This window comes from Notothenia rossii (genome assembly GCF_949606895.1).
Source record: "Notothenia rossii genome assembly, chromosome: 11".
In the NCBI taxonomy this organism is placed as follows: Eukaryota; Metazoa; Chordata; class Actinopteri; order Perciformes; family Nototheniidae; genus Notothenia; species Notothenia rossii.
In genome coordinates, this window is record NC_136910.1 from 17,603,563 (window position 1) to 17,615,543 (window position 11,981).

Here is an 11,981-nt window from a genome sequence, read left to right on the forward strand (position 1 = left end):
TTATTTTTAGTTTCTCAAAATTCAAGGGGTGACCAAACTCTTCAAGTACGGAATAAACGACAGGGATCAAGATACTGCTACCCATCATGCACTGCGCGCAACATTTCAAATGTTTAAAACATATATTGCTTAGATTTTTAAAGACGAAATCGTTTATCTTCAATCATCTTTCTTCAATAAAAAGAGTTTTTCTATAATAATAATAATAATAATAATAATAATATTGCGGAACAGTAAGTAGTATGGCCTTCTTGCACCATCACTGTACGTTGTGTAACAGAAAATTGCTTTCTTTACCGTTTCTATTTTCGTCAGTACACTCATGTTTCTCTTCAGAGCGCATAAATCTTTCGCCTTTTACTAAAGATTTCCGTGGAGAGGAACACTATGAGTTCGAATTAATTTTTTGATGCCCTTCCTCGTGCGGGGCTTCCTTATTTGTGAAAAAGAAACTCGTCCTGTCACCCTGGTGTCACTGAATTTAGCTACAGTGATTAATAGAAGTTTCATATCCACGCAATAAACTGTGTTTTGATTAAAGGTCTCCTATGCTATATTTTTTAAAGGCATCAATTATAGGTCTCAGATGTATAAAAACATGTCTATGAAGTGTTTTGCTCAAAATACCAAACAGATCACCCATGTCTCCACGATTCTGAAGCCTTTAAGATGATCTGTGGAAATGCATTAATCTGTTACACTTTAATAGGAAAACAGGCTAATTTCACGAAAACCAAGCAATTGAAACTTGGTTTAAAAAGGTAAACAATAAGGCTCCTCTATGTCAATAAATGCAAGAGATGCATCATTTTCTCAACAATGTTTGATTTACATTTTTCATCTTCCTCAGACGTCACTCATTGGGTGACAGCCCAACAATGATTTGGACATTATTACCCCAAGAACACAAGCCACAGCTTTGCTATCATTGCAGTTTAGTTGTGTTTATATCCTACATTGGATTTTTAAGCATGTGATGCTTCACCGAACACAGGAGGGGGCTTGACTGTCTACAAATAAAGATTGCTAATTTTAATTATCCCCAAATATAGTGAGGCTGAATCTGAACTTTGAATTCTCTGCTCCCATCATAATCTTGGTGATCTTGTTAAAATCGTGAATGCAGAATTAGAAATACTATGTGACTGATTTGCAGTTAATAAATTATCCCTTAATGTGGCCAAAACAAATGACATGTTATTCAATACAAAGTCAGAGAGTAGAAATTACTGCTTTATATGGATTTGCAATACCGAGATAGAAAAAGTTGGTGCATGTACATTTTTACGACTGCTTGTTGACGAAAAACTCAATTGGAAGCACCATATAAATTATGTACAACCCAAATTTTCAAAAACAATAGGTATTTTGTATCATACTAAGAACATTCTTGAAGAAAAAATACTCTTTATAACAGTCTATTTCTCTCTTACCTTTACTACTGCTCCGAAATATGGGGAAACACGTACTCAACAAATCTACAAAAAATAATAACATCCCAAAAAAAAGTATTACGAATAGTCTGTGGTGTTGGTAAATATGAACACACAACTCCCATATTAAAAAAAACTCAATCTATTAAAATGTGTTGACATAGTACAGCTTAAAACAGTACTGATTATGCAAAACATTTTCAAAACAAAATGCCTAATAACATTCAAAAGCAGTTCCAAACCACAGCGTGAACATATGAATGTAAAAAAGTCACTTGAAAATAAGTTTTCACAATGTTTATATGCAATTATGCATATATTATTATTATTATTATTCATTTGCCAAGTACATGTGTACATATGTATTTATTTATATATAGTATTTTCATTTCCAAAAAAAGATAGTTGAAACTGCGATTGACATGTGCAGAAAACGACCCTATATCTAGTTTTCGTATATATATATATATATATATATATATATATATATTTATTGTTTTCCTGCCCTAACCTTTATTTAATTTAGTTTTATTTATTTATTTTTACTCCTTCATTTCTATACGTTTTTGACGCAATAATGCCGATGTTGTATTAGGATGATGCATGGGAGGGCTACTTTACATAAGCTATGCTTCAGCCCTCCCTCTTTTACTAATTTTGTTCATCTTTGTGTGTATGAAATATACTTTTTTAGTTTTTTGGATGAAAAAAATAAATAATAACTTTCAGCTTGGGGGCCCCCTAGTGGCCGCGGGGGCCCTATGCATCTGCATAGTCCGCCTATAGGAAGAAACGGCCCTGCCTATGAATGTCGTTATTATACTTATAAACATTTGGGTCTATATTCTCTCACTAGACGGCAAACTGTGAGTGCCTTAGTTCATAATGGCTGTTACCAATACTTGTAGACTTCCCTAAATAATTACACATGTCAGTGGAATGAGGTTAAATAATTACAACAAACAGATGTCACGGCAAAGCAGAGTTTAGTTGACTTTTCAACATAGATGAGGTTTATTTGTGGTAATGCCACATTCTTCATATAATCAGAACAATTAGAAAAGTGAGCACTGTTACCAGCATAATCTCCAAATGACACAAATAAAATATATCACAATCAGAATGTTAGAAGTACAACAGACAGTTTTGTGCAAAAAATCATCAATACTGTATGTATCCGAAAATTCAGTTCTCCACATCATTCTGGCAGGCTATTCTGAGGAAATGTAAAGAACCAGTAAGACATAAATCAGCTCTGAAGTGATTTCCATGCAGTTTCTATAGCACTTTAAAAACATTAATGCAACTTTATTTCATGTTATTCACCTTGTTATAACATTAGAAATCAGAACTGTTGCTCTGTGGTAAACCTACCCTCCTCCTGCTTTGAATTAAGCTGATATTACTGACAAATTAGCTAGCAGTCATGGAATTCAGCTTTTACCCTAGTCCAAAATAATGATTTAAAAACAGTTTGAGAGAGGGCACCCTATCTTTGGCGCATACCACGAAACGTAGTAACCTTGGTTCTTCGACATCCAAAAGGATTGATTGGTTCTACTTTATGTTTTGGTCATCTGTTCAAATATAAATATAGGTCATTATTGTAATGTAAAAAATAAGGCAGGTTTATTTCATGTTCCCAGTGGGATTTGTCAGCCTATTGTGCATGTCTTCACGTTCCACATATTGTGTAGTGGTTCATATTCTCTCACACAAGGCTGGGCTGCTCAGAAGGATTATAAAACTGACCATTTTAAAATTGTCTGTGTGCAGCTACACGCAGCTCTCTTCAGTTCATATGGCCTTGACATCGATAAGGTTGCCTTGTTGGTTCCCTTGCCTCAGGGTCTTGATCCCCTGCAGCTTGCGGCCGTGGAGGGTGAAGCGAGACCAGGCTGCCAGCTGGAGCAGGGCACAGGTTATAGGCACGAACACCAACATGTAGAAGCAGCCCAGGCGCACGGGCGGAGTCCCTGAGCCGGAAGCAACATCAGCCACAGAGACCAGAGAGTCCTTCACGGGGTGCCGATCAAAAATATCATAACCTGGGGAAGAGAAATCCATAATTAATCACATGATCATTCAAGGTACGAAAAACACAAATTAATCAAATCCCACATGGAACCATTTCAGAATATATGCCCCTGACACAGCTGTGCAAAAAATGTGTAGAGCAGGATAATTATCCCACTTCTAAACAGGGCCCTTAGAGTAACACAGATCAAATAAGAAAATTGGTATTAGTTGGGAGGCTTAAGGAACTCTTATTTTAATAAAACCTTAGGGGGGGTTGTGTATTTGTATTGTGTATTTCTATGATCACAAGGAAATCCTGAAGTTGGGTATCTTTCTCCTTTATATTTTTAGCATATGGAACTGGAGAAACCTGTAAATAACTGTCTTTTGCGGTATCAAGACAGAAAAAATGCTTTTTTGGGCATTTTAATAATGACAGTTTAATTGGGTTGTGTAACTAAAGAGTCATGTGGTCATTTTTTATCCGTTAAATAAAGCAATTTGAATAGGTGTAAATAACATTTGTGTTGGGTATAAGTGAAAGAAAACACTGACAGGTTTCATTTTACACCAAGGCTTATCAAGCATATAGTCTTAAAAAGTTACCACATTCATTGATGCAGACACACATCCGCTTGGAATTCTAGAAATCTGCAGTGTCACTGAGCTACAATCTGCCAGAAAGACACATGAACACAGCCGCTTATTTACACTTCCTTGAGAGGAGTGTTTTCCGTCAGTACCTGTGTAAACACACAGCAGCCAGGTGCCGATGAGAGGGGCGAACGTCTGGCCAGGTTTGGTCAAAAGGGCGACCATCCCGAAGAGGAGAGCAGAGGTGGCCTGCTGACGTTTATTCACCACAAAGTCCTCGTCCACCAGATCGGAGATAACCAGTTTCAGCAGCTTGCATGTTCCTTCTGTAAACACCCGGTTACTACAGGGGAGAGAAGGTTCTAGTTACAAGCTCCAGCACCAACAGTAAAGTAGTTTGTGAAAAACAAAAAGGTCAAGAGTATATTGTTCAGTTCTTTGTTAGAACATTTCCATAACTTGAGGGGTGTCAATCATCTTTCCTAATGTCTATTTGTCCAGTCTTAAAGAATGGGAATGGTTACAGTTTATGTGCATGCTTAGGTGTGCCTGTTTGACTTTAAACCACATTATATTGTGTGGAATACAAAACAACTTAATCACTCTGGGCTGATATGTTTGAGAGAGATAACCAAAAGCATTCACACAGTTGACGACAAATCTCACATATATAAGACTTACAACAAACACTCCATCAGGGATCGGCTACTGATGATGAAGAAAGCATTTCAATCCTGTTTATAACTATAAGTATATAGTCATTCTGTTCCTGTTTATTCTGAACACATAGTTGTTATTTTTGTCTACTCTGTGATATAAGACCTGCTGTTAGTCTGTCTTAAATAGAAGAATGATCCTTACTCTGTTTTGTCTAATTTCTTATTTAAAGAGTAAACTACACCAACATTATTGTCATTTTGAAAAACGTTTTTGTGTGGACTTTTCTCCATTCAAATCAAATATCTATGAATAGAAAGTGTTGTGTGTGGTTAGAGATTTCAAAGCCCTTTGAGGTGAGTGACAGAGGCACAAACTGGAGCAAAGTAAACATTTTACCAGGAGGGAAAAATGTCTTGCAGCTAAAAAAAGTTATATTTGGATAAAACGTGTAAACATTTTTTGAGTTAAGCTAAGGGAATACACTGCGACGGAAAGAGTCCTTGGTGTGTCCCTAAGAATATTGCTGTGTTTGTGTATTCAGATTTGAGAAAAATGAACAGAAACAAGCAAACAAAAGTACAAGCGTTCACACATCGGACCCCGTGATGCTTGTGCTGATGTGTGTGTGCGTTGCCATACCTAGCAATGAAGATGCACAGCAGATAAATGTGGTCAGCCCCAGCCAGCAGCATAGCCACACTAAGTCCCAGTTTGAGCATAAATAGCCAGCGGATAACCTGGTAAACACCGTAGCGCTGGCACAGTGTCAGGAAATACAAGTTGTTCAGGTGGGGGGCAATGTAAGAGATGCCTGCGTGGGGGGTAAAAGCAGAACTGAATTAAACAAAAACAAATCAGCGGGGAAAAAAAGCAATTGTAACATAAAGAAGTCGGGTAGCAAATAATATTGAAATGGAAATATATCTTCAATAAGATCTGTTTCTTGCATTTTTTTTAATACATCACTGGTTTTCTGAAATATCCCTTATCTTTAATTATGATTTTGGGCCAGATTGGTTCAAATTACCATGATGCATTCATGTAAGAAACTCAAATGGGTTTGCAAAAAGCTTGTATGCAACTAGCTTGCATCATGCCAGTAATGGTAAACATTCTAAATGTGTTTCTCATTTATAATATAAAATAAAGAAAATCACTCTTAGATTTAACAGTTTGTAACTCCCTATAGTGTTAAGCCTTTACAATGCTGCGATAATATATGCGGTATTTATTTGAGTCTGTACTCCCTAGCTGTAGCACTATGAGTCATGACTTCAAAGACCTGAATGTTTTATTTGTTGTCTCTTACCGAGTAAAATAGAACCTGTGGAGGCAGAAATATTGTCAGACAGGAGGTGCTCCAAGAAAAGAGGAAAGAAGTTGCTGTTGAAGTGGCAGTGAAACACCTGCAGGGGGAGCAGAGACAACAGAGAATGGGAAGTAGATACAACAAAAATCAGCTACTGTATCACATGAGAGCGTTATAAAAGTAGTCACAGTTTAGTCTTCTAAGTTAAAGACAAATAAACACACCATTAAGCTTTTACTGTTTAGAGGCTCAGTGATAATCCAGATTTTTCATTTCTAAAAGGGTCAGAAGAGTTTTTAGCACATGTTGTAGTTGTTTGTTGTTTATATCTCACCTGAACAAGGTTCATAGAAACAAACCACATGAAGTTCTTGTGCTTAGAGAGCTGCTTGAGGTACTGTCCAATGGTGACGGGTTTTTCTGGGTTGGTAAGTGGAGCGTTGCCAACATTCAGCCTGAGACAAAAAGAGTTAAGTGAGACGCAGAAGAAAAATAAACACCACAGCTCAAAAACACGTCAAGCAGAGTTAAATTCCAAATCCTTACTCTTTAAGTGCCAGGGCTTCGTCCTGTCTTAGACGGACTTCCTTTTGGAAACGATGCTGCAGTAATCGAGACACAAAGACAAATCCCAGGATGGAAAAAGCTGCGAGAGCCACGCAGAAGAGACGGAAGGAGTAGAAATCCTCTTTGTCCCAGAAGGAGTAGGACAGAAAAACGGAGAATGAGCCGAGGGCGCTGAACACGGAGCAGTGGAAGTTGAGGCGCGTGCGGTCGCTGTTGGACACGGCGAGGTCGGCCAGCAGGGCGCTGTGGTGGAGGTCCACCATGGAGAGGAAGCCGTCGTACAGACAAAGGCACAGCAGGAACTGCAGGCCGGGTCGGGCCCACGCCACCCAGAAGGCCAGGAAGGACAGAGCGAAGAGCGGACCATTGGTGGAGAGGGCCTTCACGCGCTTCAGCACCACCTCTGGATTTGATATCTGAGAGCCGGACCTGGGTGGAGAAACATGAACTGACTTGTTATACTCTGAAACCTTTCTGGTGAAGCCATTCAGAAATACAAAGATCAAACTAAAAATAACTGTTGTTGATGACTGTGTACATTTAAAGTTGATACAAATCAAAGAGAACACTTGTGTATGTGTAGACATTTCCACAGTATAATGTTATTATAACGTCACAAGTTACGACAATACAGTGACACATATGGTTTAATCTCAATAAAGGAGCAATCACAGACGGAACTTTAATGTTTGACCATTCTCGCTCTGACGATGTGTTTACCTAGCCTTTTAAACACGACTGCAGCTGATAAAAGAGGTTACTCTGAAAGAATAGGGTGTGCATGAGTCATAGCTAAGGGGTAATGTGTGCGGGAACCTCAAAATGTAGTAACTGGAGGGATAGAAGGGTGATGGGATGTCAGAATCAAAGAGATCATTTCGTAATTGTACAATCCATGTCTATATATTCTAGGGAAATGTCACTATTGAGTTTCAAAACATACCATTTAGCTAATATATTACACTATTTTGACGTTGGTAAAGCTTCTAGTCATCAGTATCTCTTTGAGTTCTCCACTGAGGTTGTTGATACACATCACTGAAACTATGTAATGCTGATACAAGTCAACAGTTACTTGGTTCTCTTCAGAGACAAAAATAGACTGTAGCTTTAAATGAGTCGTTAAGAATGAGGAAGTTTAACAGGAAACCTGAGACCTAACATGTTTATTGCTTGAATATGTTGCATATCTTGAGAGGCTAAATCACATGTAGTAATAATAATAATAATAATTATAATAATAATAATAATAATAATAATAATAATATCCCATGTCATTGCATTTTCTCAATGGAGCTGGCATCTACTTCATCTTGAATATTTTCAAAAATAAATGTTTTGGTAGCTTGTCTGTAGTCATGTGAGGAAGTCTAATTGTGGAAGTTGTTGTAGTTTCTTTTAAGTAAATACTATTTATCCTAGAAAGAAAGCTGGATACTTACTGAGGAGAGCTGAGGAAGGCACGATCGCTCAGCCAGCCGAAGAGAGGGTCATTCAGACTGTTCCATATGAGGAACACCGTCTGTGGAGCAGCAGAGAGAAGGAGTGATCGTTTATAAGAAATCATCAAATAAAACACAAGAATGATTTATTTATCAATTAAAGCATGAGATAAAGCTTCTGGGAATTAGAAGAAGTCCCATGGGAGGACTGTGGATCTTAATTAACACATTACTTACAGACTTCAGTTGCCATTTTAATAATTGTGTTATTATAATCAGGCAATTTTATTTCAAGATTTTATTAGACAAATATTAAAGCAGAAATGTTACTTAATATTCTACTTTCAATCAGATATCTAGAACCGACCAATTAGGTTTTGTTATCGGAAATAAATGTGAAAAAAAGTAACCCTGACCTTAAGTTTTCCGTTGATAAACAAATATCATATGCAGGATATCTTGAAGAAAAACAAATTCTGGTTACCCTGCTTTTCCGTGTCTCATTAAATGTTCCTTATCCAGATGGTTATAAAAGATAAAGAACTGCATACGAACATGATAGCTACCAAACTGGTTAGCAGAACTCCCATACAGCCATATAAATCACAGTTGTTGCACGGCAACTGCAAACTAGTGTTTAATTTTACAGGTCAAAATCTAATTTGAATCATGGTTAAGTAATGTTCTTTTAATATGTATATGTGGATCTCTCTGCATCTCTACATCATTGCAAATGAGATTTCCTAGGCTTATATAAAAGTTTAAATGAATGCAATGAACACCTGACACAGTAACAGGTTACTTGTCGTCACTCACCTCTCCCACCCAGAAGGAGACTTTATCGATCTTGTAGATGGACACGAAAGTCTCCACGTAGTAAAGCAGGAACACATTGTGCAGGATGGAGGTGAACAAGGCCAAAGAACCGTAGAGCACTGCAGTAGAGACAACGCTTTGCCAGCAGCCCCATGCTCTCCGGCCCATTCTTCTTTCTCAATTACTCTGCTGCCTTTTCTCTTTGTGCCACGCTGCAAACATCTCAGGGCCTGGCCGACCCGGGTCACCACCTCAGGGTCGCCTGCAAACATACAGAGCAAGAGGATAAATGGTTATTTTCAGTTCAGTAGACAAATGGTAAAACACATTATTCTCTTCCACTGAAGCAAAAAGACTTGATTTAAATGTTTGGCATATTCAAATGTAGCGCTAACACATTTCTGAACCTTATTGGAAGTTACAGCATTGTCTCTAATATTGAAATGTCTCAGTCTCAGCAAAGATTCCTGCAGACCAAAAGGAAGTTATTTTCATAGCAATGCTGCAGTAGGTAGTCATTAAAGTTAGTTAGGCCACGGTTCGTTTCTGCTTTGGCCCCCGCCTTTCTTTGGTGAACTTTGTAAAACTATCATTTTTCTCAGCTCTATGTATGACACCTCCCCTGACTTTCCTCCACCTCACCAAAAAGCTGGGCGTCTTAACTGTGAGACTATAAAAGGAAAGTCATATGATCCTCAGGCTTTCTATTCAGGCGACGTGCTTTCACTGGGCTTTATTTTCCATGGGTGTCACATTCATAATTGCATTCTGTCGAGGGATGAATCATTTTTAGAAATTGCTGTTCAGTGTGATTTTGAGGGGATCTGCACCAAACAGAAATGTTTCTTTGAAGAAGACTGTTGAATTATAATGTGAAGTGAAAAACATCTCTGCAGTACCACAATGTTAGTATTACATGTTTGTTGACACAATTCACCTTTAAATAGTTTGTCATTCTTGATTAGAAAATTGCATGAGGCTTTATTGTAATTTGGATAGAATTTCAATAAGTTATGCAGCTCCCCGTAAAAGATAAGTTCATAATATGTGATTGCTTTAAAGACAAAGAAACTATATGCCATTAAAAGCACCCAATGTTGTCTCCATGTCACATCTCTTTGTGAATGACTGTCTTTTCTCACACAAGCCGAGTTCCCAACAATGAATGTAAATCCTGCTTTCAGTTTGCCTAGCCGTAGACGATGTGAGACTTTCCTTTCGAAGCTCCTGGTGCAGTCTCACACGTAGCACCCTTGGGAGAAAAATTCCCATCAACAGGCTTCTTACTTCACACCTGACTCCCACATGCTCCGACTTGCCCTGATCTACAAACATGCTCTCACAGCTTGAGTCGGGGTAGCCATAAAATAGCTAACAATAACAGTGTCTCAAGGCAATGTGACTCTTTCTATTAGCTTCAACCACAAAGCATCAAAGAAAACCTTTAAACGGCATATAAGTAGCAGGGAGATAGCAACCTTAGCCAAAGCAACCTCCTTTGGAGTGCAATAAAAAGCTTTCCAACCCTGTTCCTATCAGATCCAAGCAGTAGAGCGGCTGCATTATATCGCATCTCTCACACATGGTCTATCTCACTAAGATTAGAGGTAATCTACCCTGTGGATATACAAATATCCACTTCATGTCCTCTCAGCCACAGCACATCCAGGAGCTGCAGCTTCCACCTGTGGACGTTTATTGGCAGAGTGATCAACCTGTTGTAACTATTCACTCGGATAGCCAAAAGGTGGGATGACCAAACACAGTGCTTGAGCTGCTGATTGATTTATAGAACATTAGAAAAAGGGGGCATCTTATTCATGAGATTTTTGCACATGGCTATATTAACAATGCAAGCCTTAGTGTGAATTCTGACTACCTGCTTGAATATTATTTGTTTGTATGGGTGTTCACAGTCTTTTTCATCCTTCTTTTCTTTTTGCATATATGATACTGAAATGAAAGTCAGTTTCACTTCCTTATTCCGTATGCAAAGTCTGGATATGTCTAATTTAGAGTCAGACTTTTTAATAAATGGTGTATTGATTTATTCGTCTATGAGTGTCACTATTGCACCTACAATTTTCTAGTTAAACTATATAACTATATATATATATATATATAACAATATAACGTCACCACTGATCATGAATTAAATAGTGCTTGAATCAACCAGCCATCCTAATTATTGATATTCTTAATATAAGATACAGTATAATAATCATGTATCCACTATCCGTTATGTTTACGTCCAGCTAGTAAGCAAGCTATCGTCATTTAATAAGCTTTGACTATTGTTTCTGTCTCTGAGTCTGAACCGGTTCATATTCGATCACAAAGCTTCAACTAACAACCCACATGTTGTGTAGTCTGCTGTGCCTGATAGTAGTAGCTGGTAGGATCGATAAATATGTCTAATGATACAAATATGTATAATACTAGTCTATTATTGGGTTAAAGAGCGTTACCAACTCAGCTACTGCTAATGGTTAGCACTAGCCAGTCTTATTTAAAGGCTAGTATTAGTTAGCTGGTTAACGTTGAAAGGCTGCCTATCTGGAGATAAACACATTCACAATTAGCTTCAAGTTATTTCTATATCACGGTAGTATATAAATGTTACGTACCGACAAAAAGGCTGTTAACCAGACCGAATAAAGGGTCTGTTTCTCGGTGGGAAGCGGACTTGTTGGCACAGGCTCTTCCGCTCGTCACCAGCAGCTGTGTCTCGGTGGAGGCGGACAGACAGACTACGTCACGACATCTACAGTCGTCTACTCACGTCCGACGGTCGTAGTGGATGATGTGTAAGCGTGGGTTTCCCGGTAGACAAACAGATAATTTAAAGCGACACCCAGTGCCAATTTCACTAGCACCAGCTCCCCCAGCCTATTCATAAGTGAGTACAACAAGCGCTACCATGAAGAGCCGCTTGACCTGCAGGGTAGTTTTTTCCATTTGCCACATTGTTAGCCACTGAATCTCAGAAGAAAACATTGGTATTTTTATTCAGCAATATTAATAATAATAATCCTCATCTTTATTTGTATAGCACCTTTCATACAATAAGTGCAGTTCAAAGTGCTTCACAGTAGACATTGATATCATATAAAATACAGTAACCTAACCAGTAAAAGACAT

The 11,981-nt window shown here is 38.1% G+C and overlaps 1 protein-coding gene across 1 annotated transcript; it reads right to left on the minus strand.

Annotated features, from left to right (window-relative positions):
- Nucleotides 1-2,418: 2,418 nt before the first annotated feature.
- mfsd13a (major facilitator superfamily domain containing 13A) lies at nt 2,419-11,712 on the minus strand. Its single transcript, XM_079658103.1, has 9 exons — nt 11,468-11,712; nt 8,841-9,102; nt 8,025-8,104; nt 6,562-7,011; nt 6,350-6,470; nt 6,016-6,112; nt 5,346-5,517; nt 4,196-4,389; nt 2,419-3,481 (listed from the first exon to the last, which is right to left on the minus strand). The coding sequence occupies exons 2-9, from the start codon at nt 9,006-9,008 to the stop codon at nt 3,231-3,233; spliced, it is 1,533 nt and encodes a 510-aa protein (XP_079514229.1). The 5' UTR covers nt 9,009-9,102; nt 11,468-11,712; the 3' UTR covers nt 2,419-3,230.
- Between the last annotated feature and the right edge of the window lie 269 nt (nt 11,713-11,981).